Genomic DNA, 21305 nt, shown 5'->3' with positions numbered 1-21305 from the left:
AGACTCTGCCCCATCAGCACGGAGCCCAGTGCGGGGCCTGAATTCACAGATTGTGAGATCATGACCTGACCCCAAATCAAGAGTCAGATGCTTAACCGACTGAGCCACCCAGATGCCCCTATTTTATTGTCTAATTATATAAATCAGTGAGAATGAGCACACACTCAAATCATGATAGAAGTAGAAACTATGAATGTGGAACTCAAAGAAAAATGGGAGATCTTCAAATAACAATCTACTGAAATTTTCAAAAACTGAGAAAAGCATACAAATGGAGGCCACATGTATCTTCATTGTTTTGACCCATAACTAAACCGATAAAGAATATGAAGTTGTGTGAATTTTATCTGTTCAAGTTGTAGATTTCATGAAGTCATTTTCTCGCTCATTTTTTATCAAATCCACAAGATGAACGGGGAGATTAAATCCCTGCAACTTCATATTCCTTATTTGTAGTCTGTACGCAGGCCCCTCAAATGTCTGGGGTTCTCTCTCTTTCCCTTAGAAGACTTGCTCCCCAGGAACCCAGGCATCACTGGTTGCAGGCAACAGTTTCGTCTAAGGTTGCAATCAACCGCCAGTACCAGCTTCCAGACATGGAGTCACTTCTAGCACAGTCCCCAGACATTGTAGGGCAGAGACAGCTGGCCCCACCTGTGCCCTGCCCACATTCCTAACTGCAGAATCCATGGGATAAAGTATGGTTATTGCTGTTGTAAGCCACTAAGATTTGAGTACTTTGTTAAACAACATGGATAAGTCATACAACCTCCTCAATTCACTGTAGTCCCTTTCCCTCCCTCCCTCCCTCCCATTGAACCTGCTCTCACTAGGGTAACACAGTTAGATCTTCTTTTTGCCGCATCCAATGGAAATTTTTCTTTTTTAAAATTTTTTAATGTTTATTTATTTTTGAGAGAGAGAGAGAGAGAACCAGGGAGGGGCAGAGAGAGGGGAGACAGAATCCCAGCTGTCAGCACAGAGCCTGATGCGGGGCTCAAACTCACAAACCTCGAGATCATGACCTGAGCCAAAGTCAGGTGCTTAACTGACTGAGCCACCCAGATGCCCCTAATGGACATTTTTCATTTTTGCTTTGCTTTTCTTCCCAGGAGCATTTGACCTTGCTGACTGCCCTTTGAAGTTCTTTTCTCTGCTGGCTTTTGTGAAACCACTCTCTTTCTCTCTCTCCCTCTCATCTGGCCTCCTACCTCTCTGCCTGGTCTTTCTCAGGCTACTTTCAAGAGTCATGACTTGGTCCAGTCTCCCTTCTCTCCTCATCTGTACACTTATCTTAGTCACTCTTGTACCCATCGCTATGCTGGTGACTCTGCAATGTGTATTTTTAGCCCAGATTGCTCCCTTGACCTTCACTCCCCGGTATCTGTCTCATGAATCTCTCCAACTGAATGTCCCCAGTTGCTTAAAATTAATGTTTCAATTTAAACTTATTGAGCAAGCACCAAATATTCGTTAATTTGAAACTTGTCTCTTCTCCCAAACCCACTCCTTCTTCATTATCCCTGGTTTCAGTAGACAGAATCACCAACCACACAGTTGCCCAAGCCAGAAACCTGGAAGGATCCCCAGATCACACTCTTTCTTGCCTTCCCCGCCCCACCTCCCATTCTAATAAGCAAGTCCTAGCGATTTTACTGTCTAGCTCATCACCATATCATTATGTTAGCAACCCTGCTGCCACTCCCTGCCTACCTACCTCTGGCCTTTCTCCAGCTCCGGGCACCATATGTCCACCGTCTTCATGGGTGAATCACAAACGCTCCCTGGGCTTTGCAGTCTCTGCTCAGGACCTCCCCTGGTCGTTCTTGACTTACTGCCCTAATCTTGCTTCTTTCCAGCTCCTAACTCTCAGCCCTAGGGCTCCAACCTAAATCTCATCTCTGGACTTTTGGATTCCAGGGTCTGACTCAGTTTCCCCTACTGGGTTGTGACTCTAGTGCTCTATGTGCTTCAAAGACAGTCTTCATCCTAGTTCTACCCCTGAACCCGACTCCCAATCTTAGCCACTTGGCCAGCCGCAGGTGGCCTGTGCTAGTCCCCACGAGGAGGGAAGGCAGCACTGCTCAGGGGCCCCCGCCCCACCCAGGCCTTTGAAGATGTCTCCTTACTGGTCCTCTGACTTCTAGTTTGCCAGTCCCTCTTTGGCCCAAGCTCCTCCCAGCTTCTGACGTGAAGACCAGAACCTCTCACTCTCCTACTCAGTTCCTTAGTGGCTGCCCCTCCCCTTCAGGTAAAATACTCGACTTGTTCACTTCGCACGCAAGGCCCTTCAGGATCTGACTTCCTCTGTGAAACCGTAATGTCCTCACAATATGGTGGAAAGGTTTTACAAGGTTTTAAAGGTTTTACAGGTTTTACAGAGTGGCTTTAAACCTCGGCTCTGCCATTTCTTGGCTCTGTGATATTTGGCAAGTTACTCTGGATTGCAACCTTCTCCTGTACAAAATGAGACAGGGATGTTGTAAAGGTTCATGATTTATAGGATTTTGTGAATCATCTGTCACTGTGCCTGGCACATAGTAAGTGGTCAATAAATGTTAAAGATTGTTGTCTCTCTTCCCTCCCATCTTTGTACTTTGTGCTTCAATCACAACACTGACTTACTAGGGATTCTTAATTATGTCCTACTTTTCATTGTCCATGCTGTGTGCATGCTTCTTCCTCTATCTGGAAAGTTTACTACATACTGTCCACTCCCCCTCCACACACACACACAAAAGCCAACACATGCCTTTTTTCAAGAATGAGCTCAACTCGCAAATACTATGAAGCCATCTTTGATTCTTCTAGGTAGAATGAGACCTCTTTTTTCTTTTTTTTTCCTTTCCTCTTATTTTATTTATTATTTATTATTTTTAAAGTTTATTTATTTATTTTTTAGAGAGAGAGTGCGGGAGGGGCAAAGAGAAAGAGGGTGAGAGAGACTCCCAAGCAGGCTCTGCCCCATCAGCACAGAGCCCGATGCACGGCTCGAACCCATGAACTGTGAGATCATGACCTGAGTTGAAACCAAGAGTCAGATGCTCAACAGACTGAGCCACCCAGGTGCCCTGAGACCTCTGTTTTCTAATGCTGCCTGTTTCGGTTATCTATTGCTGCTCAACAAGCCACCCTAATATGTAGCGTGTTGGCAGAAATGCATTGCATCTCACAATTCTGCGGTTGACTGGGCAGTTCTGCTTCAGTTAGTGTCGGCTGAGATGGTGGGGTGGTTGGAGGTTTCAAAAGAGCCTCAATCGTTTGGCAAGCAGTTGACACTGGCTGCCAGCTGGGACTCAGCCACTGCCAGCATCTGTGGACCTTGGTTCTGCTTCCTGTGGGTGTCTCAGTGGGCTGCTTGGGCTTCCTCACAGCATGGTGACTGGGGTCCAAGGAGGCATGTTCCAAGTGGCAAAAGTGGAAGCTGCAGATCTCATAAGGCCCGACCTCAGAAGTTACACATTCACTCCCGCCACATTCTGTTGGCCAGAACAGGTCACAAGGCCAAGCCAGATACAAGGGAAGGGGAGACAGACTATACATCTTAATGGGAGGAGTCACAAAGAATCTGCTGCCATCTTCAACCCCGCCCCCCCCCCCCCACTCCCATGGCACTCTGTCACTCACCTTTATTGTAGCTCTAATTACACTGTAGTTTTAAGACCCGCTCATGCATCTGTCTCTGTGCCAGCCTCCGTCTCACGGCTCAGAAACTGACAACCCACTCAAGTATTTCATTTGCTTCACAATGTGCTTTTATTATTCTTTTGAATAAATTATAACACTTAAAAATTGAGAAATTTTACAGGAAAATTGGGATTTATAGCTATGATTTAATAAAAAAAAAAAAAAAAGCTTTAAATGTGGTAATGCTGGCTCCGAATTCCTTCATGGCAGCACCTGACCAGGAGCTCCTGCCTCCCCAGATAACCTTACCCTGGCACTTGGCACATTACCTGCCTGGCCTTCACAGAAATGGGAGTTTGCAGTCCTTAATTTAGGTCCTTGAAGGCAGCGTTTGGGTCATCTCAGATACTGGGCACTTTCATTGCCAAGTGAGGTTCTTATGAGATTTTAAAACTTGAGATTAAAAAAGAAATTATATGCAGCTGGAGGTGATACTTAAGAACACTAACATCATCGTCGTCAATAAGAACAAACTTCTAGAGTACTTAGTCTAAGTTAGGGAATGTTCCAAGCACTTGCCAGTAACTTAACATTCTCTGCAATGTCAGAAGGCAGGCACTTTTAATATGTGCATCTTATAGATGAGGAAACTGAGGCATATAGCAATGAAGCAACTTGCCTAAGACAAGCAGGTATAAACAGGAGGAGTGAGACTTCACATGGAGGAGAGAGAGAACAGGTAGGGGCAATAAATCTCTCCGCATACATAGCCATCAGCATTGGAGTCTTGCAAGGAGATGAACAACCAACCTTCGGGACGCCCGGCTGGCTCAGTCCCTTGCCTCTCTTGATCTCAGGGGCATGAGTTCAAGCCCCATGTTGGGTGTGTTGATTACTTAAGTAAATAAATAAACAACTAACTTTCATTTAGCCCTTTTATTAGCTCATTTAATCATTACAACAACCCAATTCAGCAAATCTTCACTTTGGCATCACCGCTTTGCTTCACATCTTTTTCTGAATAATAATAATAAAGAGCATTACAGTTACAGCTAAAGCCCATCCCATTCCTTCCCTTTTCTTGGTGGTGATCACCATTCTATTGGAATTATTCCCATGCACATTTTGTACTATTTACAGATACGTTTGTTTTCCTAACGGTGTATCATTGTTTTGTGTCTTTAAAAACCTACATAGATAACATACATCACCCATTTTTGCAACTTTCTTTTGCTCATTATATTGGTGAATATAGCTATAATTCATATTTTAAGTACTGTGTAGTAGTCCATTGTAAGAATAAACTATATTTATCTATTCCCTTGCTTTAAGGACAGTTAAGTTCTTACCACTTTTTCTTGACAATCAAATCATACTGCAATGCCCATACTTACTCTTGTCTCCTTGTGCACATGTAGAAATGTTTTTCTGAAGAACACATCTCAAAGCAAGCTTGCTGGGTATTAGGGTATGTGTGTTTTCAGCATTAAGTATGTTGACTCTTGAACAACATGGGTTTTAACTGTGTAGGTCCACTTATGTGCAGATTTTTTTATATTACGGTACTATAAATGTATTTTCTCTTCCTTGTGATTTTCTTAATAACATTTTCTTTTCTCTGGCTTACTTTATTGTAAGAATACATATACAAAACATGCGTTAACTGACTGTGTTATCAGTAAGGCTTCCAGTCAACAGTATGCTATTATCAGTAGTAGTTAAATTTGGGGGATTCAAAAGTTATATGCAGATTTTCCACTGCACAGTGGATCAGCAAACCTAACCCCGCATTATTCAAAGGTCAACTGTAACCTTCAAATTTGTCATAGCTGTTTACACTTTCAAGCAGAATGTGGGAGTTCCTATGGTCCCACATTTTTGTCAGTCTTTGGTGTTATCAGAGTTATTTTAATTTTGCTGAGTTAGTGTGTGTAAAATAGTATCTCATGGTTTTGATTTGCATTTGCTCATTACTAATGAAGTTGAGCGTCTTTTCATCTATTTATTGGATGACTTGCCTATTCATAGCTTTTGCTCATTTTCTCCTGCCTTGTCCTTTTCTTATTGATGTGCAAAAGTTCTTTATAAATCCTGGGTACCAAACCTTCATTGATTATATAGGTTGTAAATATTCTCCAAGTCTGCAGCTTATATTTTTTTATTTTTTTGTGATGTCTCTAACCTTATAGAAGTTTAAAAATGTTTTAAAGATATAGTCATACGTGTCTACATTTCCTTTTATTGTTTGTGCTCTTTGTATCTTGTTTAAGAAATCTTTCCCTACTCTGATACCATCAATATATTACCTTACAGGTTTTTTGAACAGTTTAAAATTTTGTTTTTCACATATTTAAGCCACCTGAAATTTATTTTGGGGTATGTTGTAATGTAGGGATCTATTTTTTTCTATGTGGGTAGCCAATTACCCCGAGACAATTTAACAGACAGTCCATCCTTTTCCACCGATCGTACATCACTTTTGTCATATGCCAAGTTCACATGTCTTTAAAGGTCTAATTCCAAGAAGTTCTAGTCTGTAACAGTGGTCTAGTTATTTGCCCATGTGCCAGGACTACACTGCTTTAATCACTCTGGTTTTATAGTAAAGTTGTGATATGTGGTAAGGCTAGCACCCTAGTATTCTTCCACTTCAAACTTGTATTGGCTTTTCTTGGCCATTTACTTCTTTATAAAAATGTTAAGAACAGTTTGTCAAGTTCCATAAAATATATTGGTGGGGTTTTGATTAGAATTATACTGAAATTTGTATATTTGAGAAAAGTTGCCAACTTTATATTGAATTTGCCTCTTCTTGAGCATGGAATATCTCTCTGTCATTTTTTGTCTTCTTTTCAAAATGTTCTCCAATCAGGTTTTATCATTTTCTCCATAAAAATCATGTTGTATTTACTTCTAAGTATTCTATAGTCTTCATTGTTATTACAAATGACATTTTCTCTCTTTTAAAAAAATTGATTTATTTTGAGACAACTTGCGAGTGCCGAGTGGGGGAGGGGCAGAGAGAGAGGGAGAGAGAGAGAATTCCAGGCAGACTCCCACTGCCAGAGTGGAGCCCAACACATGGCTCGAACTCACGAAATCATAACCTGAGCTGAAACCAAGAGCCAGAGGCTTAACTGGCTGAGCCAAGCAGGTGTCCCCAAATGGCAATTTTTAAAAACAAAATCTTCTATTTGTTGTTGTAATATAGGCATATTGATATTTGCATATTAATCTCGTCCCCAGAAAGGGGTGTATTAGTTCTAATTATTTGTGGGTTTTCATAAATTTTCTTTGTCACTAATCAAGTATCTATGTGTAGTGATGGCTTTATTTCTTTGTTTTCTTATTGTGCCAGGTCAGACTCCCTAGAACAAGTTGAATACAAACAGTAAAAAGCAGTATCCTTGTCTTGACTTTGGAAGTTATTTTCTCATCTTAGTTAACTGGATTTTTTTAAAAAAATAATGAATTAGTGTTAAACTTCATCCAGTGTGTTCTCTGAAGCTACTGGGGCAATCATTTTTTCCTATTTATTTATTTATTATAAAGTTTATTTATTTATTTTGGGAGAGACAGAGAGAGTATGAGCTGGGGAGGAGCAGGGTAGAGGGAGAATTGCAGGCAGGTTTCTTACTCTCAGCACAAAGCCCATGCAGGGCTCAAACACATGAAACTGTGAGATCATGACCTGAGTGGAAATCAAGAGTTGGATGCTTAACTGACTCTTGAGCTGATTCTTTTTTAAAAATTTTTTTAAACATTTATTTATTTTTGAGAGAGAGAGAGAGACAGAACGTGAGCAGGGGAGGAGCAGAGAGAGAGAGAGGGACACAGATCTGAAGCAGGCTCCAGGCTCTGAGCTGTCAGCACAGAGCCTGATGTGGGGCTTGAACTCACGAACCCTGAGATCATGACCTGAGCCAAAGTTGGGACGCTCAACAGACTGAGCCACCCAGGTGCCCCACTTGAGCTGATTCTTAACTGACTCTTGAACCACCCAGGTGCTCCCATTTTTTTCCTTTTACTACATCCAGTTGTAAATTTCTTTCTTTCTTTCTTTGTTTCTTTCTTTCTTTCATTTTTCATTAATAGATTTTTAAAGTACACCATCCCTGTGTTCCTGCAATAAACCTTTCTTGGTCTCACACACACATACACACACGCACACACACTTGCACGGATTCTGCCAGATTCAGTTTGCTAATATTTTATCTAGGATTTTAATTTTGTAAGTGTGACTGTCCCTCTTTCTCCATCGTCTGGGACAGACGTATTATAAATAAACAAATGGTTTGTAAGAGTTGGCAAAATAGGGATGTCTGGGTGGCTCAGTCTGTAGAGCTTGTGATTCTTGATTTCAAGATCGTGAGTTTCACATTAGGCGTAGAGTTTACTTTAAAAAAAAGAGTTGGCAGAATAATACATCTGTAAAATGTGTGTGTGTATTTTATTTTATTTTATTTTATTTTTTTTTTTTTATTTTTATTTATTTTTGGGACAGAGAGAGACAGAGCATGAACGGGGGAGGGACAGAGAGAGAGGGAGACACAGAATCGGAAACAGGCTCCAGTCTCCGAGCCATCAGCCCAGAGCCTGACGCGGGGCTCGAACTCACGGACCGTGAGATCGTGACCTGGCTGAAGTCGGACGCTTAACCGACTGCGCCACCCAGGCGCCCCTGTGTGTGTGTATTTTAACTTCTCATTCAATTTATTAGAATTTATAGATCTGTTCAGGTTTTCTGTTTCTTCTGAGTCAGCTTTGGCCGCTGTTCATCTAATTTCCCTACCTCTTCAGGACCAAAACCTCCTCTCCCATCCTTGGGTGGCTGGTAAAACATTTCTAAGTTAATAGAACCAATTCTCTCCCAGTCCCCTTCTAGCAACCATGGTCAGCTTATCCTCTGGCTTTCAGTTTTCTCTTCGTTTCTAGAACTTGGGATTTTATTTTTCTTTTGAAAACTCAGTCATGTTTACTTTCCCCCCATATTTTATCCAGTATTTCTAGGTGATGGTACATTTAGATTTTTAATTCCTCCATCTTGCTTGATTCTGTTCTCATTTTATAGATAACAAAGCTTGGGTTCAGAGTGGTTCAATAGCCTGAGAAAGGCCACACCACTAATACTTTTGAACACAGTACGGTTCTGAATCCTGGGCTGTTGCCACATTACTCCATGCTGCTTTCTGCAGTCAGTGAGGCAAGACCAGAAAAGGGGATTACCAAGTTAAAAGGAAAGGGTCTCATGGGCAAGATGGAGGAGGCCTGGGATGAAGCCGGGACTGTGGGGATGAATGATGCCAGGAAGTATGGAGGAAGTGATGGTGTTAAGAAAATGGCATATGGGACTCCCGGGCTGCATTGCTGGAGGGAGAATCGTGGCCTCAAACAATCCTCTCTGAGATTCTGAAATACGTAGCCCCCTACTCCAGATCCTGGCACGCAGGCATCCATTAAACCAATATTTCAACTCAATATTTATGGAGTGTCCAGTTCGAGGTCCCCTGCATGTGACAAGAGCGAGCGTCTGCAGACATGATCCCTGCCCTCAGAGCACTTCCATCTTCCAGGGAGACAGACACCCATCAAATAATGAACAAACACGGAACTGCGACTATGCCAAGTGCCTCAGAGGAAAGGTACACCTTGGTGTGGGGGCTCAGAAGAGGGGGATTTGACCCAGGAAGGAAGGTCAGGGTAGTTTTCCTGAGGATGTGGCAGAGGAGCTGAGATCTGAGGAGTGAAGAGGAGCTAGCTAAAGAGAAATGGGAGGAAGAGCCTTTCAGGCCTGAGGGCCTAGCCTGCACAAAGGCTGTCGGCGGGAGGAAGTGCAAAGCGGACAGGAAGTGGAGCCTTCAGACTGAGTGGAAATGTGGTGGGAGAGGAGTCCAGAAAGGCCCGCAGGATCACAGTAGGCAGGGCCTTCGAAGCCAGGTGAAGGACTTGTGTCTTTAACCTAAAATCAATGGGAAAGCACTGAATGGGTTTAAGCGGGGTGCCCGAAACAATCGGATTTGCATTTCAAAAAGGCCTAACTCAGGTATGCGGGCTTGTATTCGCGAAGGCCATTCCCAGCCTCTCCAGCTATTGCCGTGATTCAGAGGAGAGCCAGAAGGTCCAGATGGTGGCTGGAACAGGGAGGTGGAAGGATGGACAAGAAGGGACAGACTTGAGACATATTTTAACGGATACAACTGATCAGACTAGAGGTGGATTCAGTATTGACATGCTCGCCATGTACACCTCTACGTCAAATTTTTCAAAGGCAGGGGCCACATCATAGGATGCCTGTTTGTAAGACCCAGGTCCCAGAACAGCCCCTGACAGGTGGTGTGGACTCAGTACACACTTCCTGAAAAGGTGAAACTGACCAGCAGTCCCCCAAGTGATCCTTTTGCCTCTAAAGGTTCTTTCCTTGCTTCTTTTATGTGTCAATAATCAGCCTCTCTGACACACCATGGGGAGAAATCTGCCAAATTCTAAACGGTATACTTAGGGGGGAGTTAACCCAAGAACTAAGGTCTACCTTTTCCTTTAACGTGAATGGTAACACTAAACTTACTGCAAGTGTTGCCCAAGGCAGCAACTCCCCCAACAGAACCTTCTAAAAGGATGAATGGTAGGGGTGCCTGGGTGGCTCAGTCAAGTGTCCGACTTCGGCTCAGGTCACGATCTCACGGTTCGTGAGTTTGAGCCTCGAATCAATAGCTCGAGCTGATAGCTCAGAGGCTGGAGCCTGCGTCAGTTTCTGTGTCTCTCCCTCTCTTTCTGCCCCTTCCCCGCTCACACTGTTTGGCATGCTCTCTCTCATGAATGAACATAAATAAATGAAAAAAAATAATAAAAATAAATAAATAAATAAATAAATAGGTGAATGACAAATAAATAATAACAGCACCCTCCTCAGTGCCAGGCTGGGGCCAGAAGCACCATGTGGAGGGGATGCTTCCCAGCGTTCCCAGCACAAGAAGCAGCTTCCCAGCACAAGAAGAGGACATGAAGAAAACAATTTCATGAAAGAAGTAGAGATAACAGGACAGGAAGTGCTTGTGTTGGGGCTTGACAACACTGGCGGTGAAGGCACACACTGAAGAAGACGTCCTTGGGACACTTGTACCTGAAGGAGTTCTAAGTTTTTCTGCACTCAGACACACGACCTGCCACGGTTTGGGGACTGAGAAGCCTGGGCGAGGAAAAAGGGGGGAGGTGGATGCGTAACAGAGAGAAAGAGAGAAAGAGAGAAAGAGAGAGAGAGAGAGAGAGAGAGAGAGAGGTTTCCCCCCTCACCCCCCACCCCTTCCCCCACCCAAGACTTTCTTCTTCCCTTCTCATTGATCCTGGCTGGCCTGGTCCCACCTCCCCCGTGAAGCCCTTCCTAACCACCCTACAGGCTCCCAGTGATCCCCCTGCTCCAGAGGTATGGAGCCCCTTCGAGGGACATTCGCCGTTCACCCTATAAGGACAAAGCTAACATCTCATGGAGCACCTACAGCAGTGGTTCTTGGCCTTGGTGCACATCAGAATCACATGGAAGGTTTGTTAGAACACAATGGCCCCACCTACAGAGTTTTATGTGTTAGGACCCTCAGTTTAAGTGGCGGGTGAAGATTTCGTCCCAGGTCTCTCCGACTCTAGTAACCTTTCTTTCACTACCTTGCTCCTTTGCATTGTTAGTTACCCTCCTGCATGTATGTTGTTCCTCAACAAAATAGTCCATTGCTTTTTTGTATACTTTGTATCTCTTGCTTTGCCTAATCTATAGATGCAGGCTTAATTGAGAGAGGCTGAAAGATTTGGGGAACTAACCCAGGGAAGCTAGCGGTGCAACAGAATCTGAGCTAACCCCCACCCCACAACACCTCCTTCTCCCAGCACTGGGGAGGGAGAACACCTGGTCAAGTAGGGTAGTTATTCTTTCCTTCCTGCGTGGGTGAAGGAGACTTACCTAGGGCAACGGCTTGCTAGGTCTCCCATATGATGTCACCCAAATAAACAGGCACATCTTCAAAGTTCAGTCACGGAGGCAGCAGAGAGGAGACAGGGGTCGAAATGTGAGAAGTGGACAGAAGGGGAGGGTGGGGTGGTGTTGACTGGGGAGCCCTGAAGGGACAGAGGAGCCATAGGAGGGGAGATACATGGGCCAGGGGCCGCTGGCTGTTCCAGAGTTCAGCAAGAGGGCGGGGGAACAGAGACCGAAGAGGCTGCGAGAGAATGAGCAACGTGAGGCTGCGCTGACGCTCCTGGCAGCGCCTGGAACCAGAAGAGAAGCCGGGTTCATTACATACCCATCAACTTCCACCTCGGTATCCTTCCATCCTTCCCGACTCCTCCGCATCTGTTTCTCTCTCTCTTCGAAACTTCAGGAGCAACGCCCACCTCTCCTCCCGCCCCACCCACCGTCCCGGGAGCTCCCCAGCCGCTGGATACCTGCGGTTGGAGAGGAGGGGAGCCAAGATCAGGGGTTCCGGGGAGCGGGCACAGAAAGGGGCTCCTACAAGGGTGAAGTGGGTGTTGTCTATTTCTGCAGGGCGAGAGGGCTCTGGGGGTGAGCTCCAGGCCACCAGGTCTGCGAGACTTGCTGGGGCTCGAGGTGCCCCTCAGTCGGTATTGAAGGTGTTAGGGACCAGGGGAAAAGAGAAATCCCAAGCGTGGGCTGGAATGCCCTCGGGTCTGTGGAACAGATCGAGAGGCTCACTTCTTTGCCAGCGGGGCGGAGAACTGAGCGAGCCGCAGGAATTTGGGGCGGGTCGGGTGGGGGCGCGAAGGGCAACGGAAACAGGAAGTGAGGGGCAGAGAGGCTGAAGGGGGTGGAAGGAGCATCAGTTACTCCTGGGGAGGCCGGTCCTCCTCCCCGACCCCCGCAGTGCCTGAGAACCGGCGCGCAGCCGAGCACCCAGTCCCCCGCCCAGACTTGGGGCCCGGCTCGCTCGCGGAACTCGAGGCCCGGAGCCAGCGATGGCTTCACTTGACGCCCCCACCCCTCAGCTCTGGGCCGCTGCCTGGACAGGCACAGAACTACACCTCCCGCGCGGCCCTCCCTCCACTCAGCCCGCGGCTCGGCGGGCACCGGCTCGCTCACTCCTGGGAACTGTAGTCCCCGGTCCTGTCCGCCTTCTTTGGGAGGCGGCCGAGATGTCCAGCTGGGGGGGTTCTGGCAGCGCTCCCCACTTCCCTCCCTCTTGTCTTTCCAGCTATGGAAACTAGCTTCTTGCAGTGAGGAAAAATTATCCTCCTTCCAAACATTACGGTGGGTCCCGTTGGAGTCTACCAACATGCCTTACTCTCTTGAGCCACTTTCCTGCTTTCCCTTTGGTACTTAAATCCTGGATCTCAAGCTGGGCGATTCAGCTTTTAGGGGGCAAGTTTGAGAAGACTTCAGACACCGCTTACCTCTTCACCCTGTCCCTTTCAACTTCATAGGTTGGTCCCCGCTAGTTTCGAACATATTTGCTGATTTGGGGACTCAGAAAAATGGGATTTACATACCGTGAATAACCTTTGACATTTCCTCCCCATTTCCAAGGTTGATTCCACATGATTTCCAGCTTGTCTCCCCAATCTCCCCCCACCCCTTCTAGTACACTCGTGATAAACACACACAGAACTGCAGGTTTCAAAGAGGAAAAGAAGCAAATTTGTTGTTGGTAGGGGAGCATGAAGGGGAGGGTTCTTCACCTTCCCCAACATCTTGTAGAGATGGGAGGTTGAGGGGCAATAGAAAAGGCAGTAGATGGGGGCGCATGCCCCACTCTGTACAATATAGAAGAATCTGATATAGACACTTTGTATAAAAGCCACTTGTCCTCATTTGTGTCCTCTTGCTGACTGGCTGGGCTGGGGGGCACTGGGGAACAAAGAAGCTGGGGTGGTGGGCCAGGACACAGGGACACCCCCTGGTCCCCATCCTCTGGCGTCCCCTTGTGGGGTCACTTTGGATCCTTGGTGGGGGCATAGCAAAGCTCCAGTGGCCGGGACACCTTCCAGAACTTCTCATTCACCAGTTCCAGGGTCAGCGAGCCATTCAGTGTCTACAGAGGGGGTAGAAGAGAGAGGCAGGGTAAGAAAAAGTTGGAGAAGGTGGTAAAGGATATGAATGAGAGGCAGAAAGTGACCAAGGGAGGAAGAAAGAAAAAGGAATAATAAAAAAGGTGGGGTAAAGCAGGGGCATAGGGAGTGAGTAGGAAGAAGATAAGACACAGACGTGAGATGAGAGATGAGAGATGCAGAGGGAGAGAGGAGGGTGGGCTAGTTAGGAGGTCAGGATCCAGGGTCTGTGTGGCCCCAGGCCACCCTCCCAGCCTCCCCCCTCTTATAGCACTGCCCTCAGAGGCTCTCACCGTGAAAGCTCCACCCCCGGGGGCGATGTAGATGGTGTACTGCTTTTCACTGACACCTTCCAGACTGGGCAAGGCAGGCTCCTCAGGGCCGTCACCTCCTCCGGTACCCCCACCCTCTCCACCACCCCCATCAGGTCCCCCGGCATCAGAGGCGCCCCCTCCAGGCCCTCCTGGCTCCCCGGCTTCTTGCTGCTGCCTCCGCTCAAGGGCAATACGCAGGGCCAAGTACTTGGAAAGATGGTCCACTGTAGCATTCCCAGTTGTCTTCACATACCTGAAGTGGGAAAGAAGGCAGGTTTAGGGGACAGGAAGCCGCAAATGGAAAAGGGAAGTAGGGGATTTTCCAAAAGGGCTTCTGGGTTAGGGTTTCTTTCTGGGTTTGGGTGAAGCCCACTTCTGATGGACATCTGTATGATCTTTTTGATTTCTCAGAGGTCAGGGGAAAGACAGGGCTCTCACCTAGTCTGGCAGTATTCTCCTTTCTCCACGAGCAGGGGGTGGGGCCGGAACACGAGCTCAATTTCTCCGCCTGGCTCCGGGGGACTGGGGGCCCCAGGAGGGCTTGGGGGGCCTAGGGTTCCCCCTCCCAAAGTCCCTCCCCGGTCACCAGAGTCTTCAGAACCGGCGCCCCCACCCACCCCACCGGTGCCACCTCCCCCTGTCCCTACACTGCTCCCCCCTGCACCCCCGCCACGGGGTCGCTTGGGAGCAGGGCCTGGGGCAGAGTCAGGGGCAGAGTCTGAGCTCACATCCTCTCCATCCCCCTCTCCCTCCCCAGGCTCTCCTTCCCCCCCACTCATCGTGGTGGTCTGATCTGACCCGGGCATCGGCCGCCTCACACGCTGGGCCCTGTAGAAGCAAGTGGTTGAGGTTAGAAAGCACCACAGATAAGGGGTTTAAACTTTCAACTTAAGAGAACAAGAGATCAGGGAAATCTTAATGATGACACCTAATATTTATTAAACACTAACTACACGCCAAACACACTGCTAAGTATTTTGCACTGATCGCCTCACATAGTACAAATCTTAGAAGCAGGTGAATATATTCTATTTATGGTTGAGAAAACTGAGGCTTAGAAATGTTAGATAACTTGTGTGCAACCACAGCCTCTTGCCTCTCCACATGGACTCCAAGAACCAGTCGGATAGGTTTGTAGAAATGCAGAATTTCAGGCCCAACTCCAGACCTACTGAATTAGAATTTGCATTTTTCACAGACCCTCTGGTAATCTGGATGCATATTAAAGACCGAGCAATGCTGGCCTAGAAGGTCATTTAATTCCCCGCAAGGTGAATCCAGAGTTTATGCTCAAAATCACTCCACTGTTCTAACTTCTAGAAAGTTAGAGGGTGAGCTAATTTTTTCTTAAGAATAGTAATACCAGTTGCTAACTAGGAAGCTGCAATTTACACCCCTGGCTTCCAGACCTTGACAATCAGGCTGTGGTTAGCTATTAAGATGCTAAGGTTTAGAAGCTGGCAGGCAGCAAAGACGGCACCAGGAGTCTGACCCACGGATCTGTCCCACCAGCCCTCTATCGCCTCTCTCCCGGCCCGAACCTGTGCATGGCCTGCATGCGCAGCCCCTCTTCAATGCTGGAGCTCAGTGCCTGTTGGTTGTGCAGGCGACTGAGGCGGATGAGCACCCGGTCTTGGTGGGCCTCATATTCCTCCCGGCTGGGATAGATCTTAGAGATCAGGGCATCAAAGTTGGGATCTGGCCGCAGAGACCGCTTGGATACCAGCTTCTTGCGGCAGGTAGGGCACTCCTTGTTCCTGGGGTGGGAGAGAGGAGGCCCTCAACGGGTCAGTCTCAGTCGCTAGGACACTGAGGCCCCAACTCTGTACCCTTCACCCCATCTCAAACACATCCCTCCCATTACCCGCTCCGCAGGGCCGTGACAATACAGTCGGAGCAGAATCGGTGGAGGCACTCCTTGGTGGTCATTGTATTCTTCAGCATGTCCAGGCAGATGGGGCACATGAGTTCTGAATGCAGTGACCGAGGGGAAACCGCAATCTCTGTGCCATCCATGATGGCTTCCTGGAGACATCAGTGAGTGGAAAGGTGATGGTGGGTTGGGGGGAAAGGGGTTTTAGAAACAGGTGGTCAATGGAATGGGAGTTTTGAGAAATACAGTGAAATAACAGAATCTGGGTACCCCGTGTTGACCACTTGAGGAAGACGGGAATTCTGAGAAAGAGGAGCTAGTGACTTGGAGAGAATGGAGAACAGAAAGGAGTAGTGTCCATTAACTGAAAGTAGGAGCTTTGCAACAGGAGGATCTGAGGTTTGGTCAGAGGTCTGGGGCAGAGGTGGCACAGATGTGGGGTTTGGGGAAGACTTTTTCAATCTAATTTCTTAAAGTGTGGTCTGGGTGCAACCTGTATCAGAATACCCTATGGTGCTTGTTTAAAACACAGATTCTGGGGCCCCATCTCATTATGGTATCAGAATATTGGCAAGGTGTGGTGAGGGGGTGGGTTGTGCAGGGGAGGGCTCCATTTCTAGTAAACTTGGAAGGAAAGTCTTATATGCATTGACCTTTGACACTGAACTGAGGAACACTGAAGGTAAAGTCTATGTGTTTACTATTTTTCAGATGAAGGCAGTCATACTCGCCCTACATCTGTGGCAATAGCTGATGTGAGAATGAAACGAGATAAATGTGAAAGTGCTTGGAAAAGATTAAGGTGATTCAAAGGTGGGGTCAAGGGAGTCTGTGACATCCGGCAGGGTCGGCAGAACAGGGCGAAAAATGGAAAAGAGGCTGTGAGATAGGGGTCTGTTTGAAGGGTTTGGGGAAAGGGAGTAAGCTGTGAAAGGAAAGTCCCTATCACCTGCGGGGTCCGGTGGAGCTCGTATAGACTCAGTTCCCACGTTTTGCTGGCATTCTGGGCATTCGCCGGCGTCGTCATGGTGACAGGGCACAGACCCCCCACCCGGGCTCGGCAGCGGTGGAGGAGGAGAGGTAGGCTGGGGAAAGGGGGAAGGGGGGGAAGGGTTGTTAGGGGGGCCGCCCTCGCGCAGACCCCGCCCCTCCTGTGGCTCCCCCCACAACCTCCGCCCCGCGCCGCGCTGCCCCTCACCGGGCTCCAGCCGTCCGCGCCCCGTTGCCGCAGCGCCTCTCACTGGGCCCGAGCTCTCAGCCCCAGTTCGCTCGGTCCGCAGCCGCTGCTCAGACAGCAGCTCCCGCCGCCGCCGCCGCCATGGCCCGGGCGCTGGGGCCCTACGTCACTTCCGTTTGTCCCTCCGCTACCCCCCCCCCCGCCCCCGCCAGCGGAGACGTCACCCGCCACTCCGGGCTCGGGTGGGACGCGACGTGGGCTCCCGGGTTCTCCCGCCCTCGGGCGCGTCCGCTTCGCGTGAGGAGCCGGCGTCCCCGGAGTCCCCCGCTACGTGGGGACCGCGGTCTCAGTTCCCGGGCCGGCACCGTCGCGCTGCCAACCTTAGCCACCGTTCCCTTCCCGAGGTCCCCACCCGGGGCCTCCGCTCCGGAGGGCGGGGCCTGGGATCTCTTGGACCCCGGGAGGGTAGAGAGGGGTTGGAAAAGGGGCCACCTCCCCCACTCCGCGTCCCCTAGCGGCTCTGGGGGACAACTGCCCCCCTCCCCACAACTCCGTAACCCCAGCCTGGCATTCCGGGGAGGGGAGGGGGAAGGCTGGAAAGGATCTTCGGCCTTTTCAGTCCTCCAGTCCTGTGAACGCAACTAAATCCGGATGAGCCCGGGATTCCCCTTACCACCCTGGGGACTTGCTGCACCCTTCGCTTTGGCTCTCCCTAGACCCTCCGACCCGCTCTCCCCTCGAGGTTTGGGGACAGCGGCTCGGGACGTCCAGACTCAACTCTCGGCCGGAGCCATAGACTCGAGAATTGCGTTTGGACAATCAAGAGCCGCGGCCCGGGGCGGGGGAGGGAGGCGCACGGGAGGAACAGGGGAATGGAGACACCACGCGGAAGCAGGGACACACACACACACACACACACACACACACACGATGGGGCCCCTATAGGGGAGGGGGTGTGCGCGTGTGGGTGGGTGGGGGCACAAGGGGCAGAATGTCTGGAGTGGGAAGCGGACAGAAGCCTCCTCCAGGACTTTTCTGTAAAGGAAGGGGACAGGGAGGAAAGAGAAGAGGAAGGGGCAGAGCGATCCCCATTGAGGGCAGGGGATGAGATGTGAGGGGGGCGGGGGGGAAAGACCGTAGTGGGCGTCCTGTCTCCTCCAGCCTGAGCTGGGGCTCCCGGACTTGGGCTGCAGCTGCCAGGGGGTAGCCTGTTTCTGGGACAAGGCAGCCCTGGGTCCCCTCGCCCCCTCCCCCAGTTCCCCCCTACTTCCCTGTCCTCTCCTTCAGTCCGTGGCCAGTCCTTATGTGGGCTCCAGAGTCGATTAGCGCGGACCCCCTCCCCTTCCTCCTCCTCCTCCCAGCCCCCTCCCTTCTGCTCTCCTCCAGCCCCTTTCATCGGCTGGTCCATTCCCCTAATCCTGGCCCCCTCCCCTAATCCCCCCCACCCGACCCCAGGCCGGCTGCAGCTATTGTAAGGTGGAGAGAAAGGGGGGGGGGGACTCAGAAAAGGGAGGGGGTGGGGAGGGCCACCTGTTCCAAGACCCCCTCCCAAGGCCAGACTGGACACCAGGATGGGGCCATGAACAAACCACCCTTGGGGACCATAAGGACCCAGGGAATTGGGGAGAGGGTACTGGGGCTGTAGGACCAGTGGAAGGGGGTGGGGGCAGAGACCCCCTCCCTCTATAAAGACCCAGAATGTCACGCATACACAGTGACATACACTCTCTCCTCTCACACCCGGCGGCGGGGGTTGCCCTGGGAGACCAGGCAGTGAAAGGGAACAATCCTTCGGGAAAGGGAAAGGAGGGGGAGGTGGGGAAGGGTCTGAGGGCTTAGACACAAGAAGAACCGGAGGTGGCAGGGAAGAGGATTTGGAATTTATTAGGGTCACAAGCACCCCTGCCTCCCATATTCAGCATTCCAGAGCCATACACTGCCACCCCTTTTGTAGCCTGGGAACTCAGAGTCCTCATCAGCAGGAGGCCGGGTGGAGTGGTGGGGGAGTGAGCAGAATCCAGGGTCCGTGAAGCAGTTACATGAAAAGACCTCCTGGGAGTGGCAGAAACATTTGGACAGATGCATAGGTGGAGACAAATGGGCTGGGGGGGGGGGGTGCCCAGTTCAGTCCCTCGCCTATGGGAACTTCTGCTCTTCCCTTAGTGGCTCCAGACTCCCTTCTCTTGCTTTCTCTTATCATCTGGGTTCCACTTCTCTGCCTTCTCCCTCCCCATGATGGCCTCATACCAGTGACTTCCACTGAGGCCCCTGTGATGTATCCACTGTCTTCAGATGCCAAGAATGCGACCACATCTGCCACATCTATGGGAATGGTGGGGAAAAGGCAGAATCCTGTTCACTTTCATAGATCCAAAGTCATCACCTCCCACCAGAACCCCTCCCCACCAACACACACACACACACACACACACACACACACACACACACACCAACCACCAATCCTGGTGAGATCCTTTCAGATCCCACAAAGTTTGGGATTTCTTCATTCAGGCCCCCTCCCTAACTCCTTTTCCTTATTCAGTGCTCACCCTCAGGATCCCCCAAATGCCCCATCGGGATCATTCCAGTCACCTGTAAGAAAACACTCATACATGTGTAAATGTTTCTTTTACTTTTTTTTTTTTTTTTTTGGTAGGCTGTCTGTGGCACCTTTTTCTTTTTTCATTCCTTGTACACTTATTGAATATCTACTAATTGTCAGGCCCTGTGCTCAGCATTCTCTCTGAAGCCCAGAGAGATTGGGTGTCTGAATAACTCTGCCCTCTACCCACAGCCTCCTACCTTGTCCAGCACTTTCTGTGGCACTTTCTGTGTCATGGGTGTTGTAATGAACCCTGGGAGGACAGAGTTACAGCGGATCCCATGTCTGTGGAAGGGAGAGTGGCTGCTGACTCTGGAAAGGGCTGAACACTGACACACCCCCTCCCCAGACCTCCCACATGGCTCAGCAAATCCCTCTGTACCCCCAGCTGTGTCTGACTAACCGGCCAAGTTCTCGAGCTGCAGTCTGGGTCAGCCCAATCACTCCAGCCTTGGATGCTGCGTAGTTTGTCTGACCCATGTTCCCCACCTATAGGTGAGTCAGAGATTTGGAATGAGTCAGGAATCCCAAGGAGGGGCTCTCCTCTCTGTGCCCAACTGGCTGGCTGACCTTCTCCTAACTCAACCTGACCTTCCCTGTGATGCTACTGATGTTGATGATGGAACCATGACAACCACTGGACACCAGGAGTTGGGCTGCAGCTTGAGTGACTAGAAAGATGCCCTGGTGGGGAAAGAGTAACAAGGCAGAAAGGAACAGTTGGGTGACAGTCCTCCTCCAGTTCCCTCCCCCAGGCTAGAGAAACCAGAAGTCACAGGTTCAGAAGTCGCCACCTTGAGGTTGACAGCTATGACTTTGTCCCAGTCATCCTCAGACATGTGGAGCAGAAACTCATCCCTGGTGATCCCAGCACAGGACACAACGACGGACGGTGGGCGAGAAAAGCAGGCCTATGGAAGGGGGCGGTTACACACCAAAACCCAAGTAGAGCCGGGTTAGTGAAGACAATCAATGTTGGCTCTTTAAAAGGGGCGAGGTCGTCTCGCGTTCACCTGTACTTGTTCCAGCAGGCGCTTGACCGCCCCGGCCTCAGACACGTCAGCCTGGAAAGCTGCGTGGCCCCCGCAGGGCGCCACCTCCTCGCCCCCCCGCCCGCCCAGCAGCCGCACCGTCTCGCTTGCCGCCGCCTCGTCCAGGTCGCAAGCGGCCACAGCGGCCCCCTCTCTGGCCAGGCGCACACTGACAGCTCGGCCGATGCCGCTACCCGCGCCTGAGGTGGGAGAGAACACACGGAGTGGGGGGAAGGGGAGAAAGGGAGGAGTAGGCAGGGTCAGGGGTCAACAGGGCGCAAAGTAGTAAAATTCGGACCAGGGGCCAGAGGTCACAGCGGCTGCAGACCCCAAGGGCGCCCCCGGACAACACTCCGGCACCCCGACCCGCCCTGGAAGAACATTCCCTCAACCTGTGACCAGGGCCAGCGCCGAGCGGAGACGGAGCTGAGACGCCATGTCCGCCGGCGGGTGGGCGGGCACTGAACCCAGCACTGAACCAATCCTAGCGCAGAGGAGGCGTGGCAAGAGCAAAGCCGCGCCAACCTAAGCCCGGCCAGCGTTGAGCCTTCGGCGGCCGCCAGCACAGGCTGACCCTCCACCGCGGGGGCGTGGTCACGCGCCACCGCTTGGGGGCCTGGGGAATGGGATGCTG

General features: G+C 50.0%; 3 protein-coding genes across 3 annotated transcripts in view; all 3 read right to left on the bottom strand.

The window, feature by feature from the left end:
- RPS18 (ribosomal protein S18) overlaps window positions 1-21305 on the bottom strand; it is a 193827-nt gene that overhangs the window by 33298 nt on the left and 139224 nt on the right. The gene's annotated exons all lie outside the window — the stretch shown is intronic.
- RING1 (ring finger protein 1) lies at window positions 13242-17221 on the bottom strand. Its single transcript, XM_060614294.2, has 7 exons — window positions 17060-17221; window positions 16811-16946; window positions 15853-16013; window positions 15530-15745; window positions 14427-14816; window positions 13968-14241; window positions 13242-13658 (listed from the first exon to the last, which is right to left on the bottom strand). The coding sequence occupies exons 2-7, from the start codon at window positions 16886-16888 to the stop codon at window positions 13557-13559; spliced, it is 1221 nt and encodes a 406-aa protein (XP_060470277.1). The 5' UTR covers window positions 16889-16946; window positions 17060-17221; the 3' UTR covers window positions 13242-13556.
- Window positions 18897-21161, bottom strand: HSD17B8 (hydroxysteroid 17-beta dehydrogenase 8). The gene is made up of 9 exons (XM_060614328.3): window positions 21064-21161; window positions 20654-20871; window positions 20435-20551; window positions 20232-20324; window positions 20044-20129; window positions 19841-19925; window positions 19588-19630; window positions 19286-19360; window positions 18897-19090 (listed from the first exon to the last, which is right to left on the bottom strand). The coding sequence occupies exons 1-9, from the start codon at window positions 21107-21109 to the stop codon at window positions 19074-19076; spliced, it is 780 nt and encodes a 259-aa protein (XP_060470311.1). The 5' UTR covers window positions 21110-21161; the 3' UTR covers window positions 18897-19073.

The sequence above is a fragment of the Panthera onca genome, chromosome B2, assembly GCF_046562875.1.
Source record: "Panthera onca isolate mPanOnc1 chromosome B2, mPanOnc1 haplotype 2, whole genome shotgun sequence".
NCBI classification, from domain to species: domain Eukaryota; kingdom Metazoa; phylum Chordata; class Mammalia; order Carnivora; family Felidae; genus Panthera; species Panthera onca.
The sequence above is the reverse complement of the archived record's forward strand: the minus strand, read 5'-3'. Positions and strand labels throughout refer to the sequence as shown.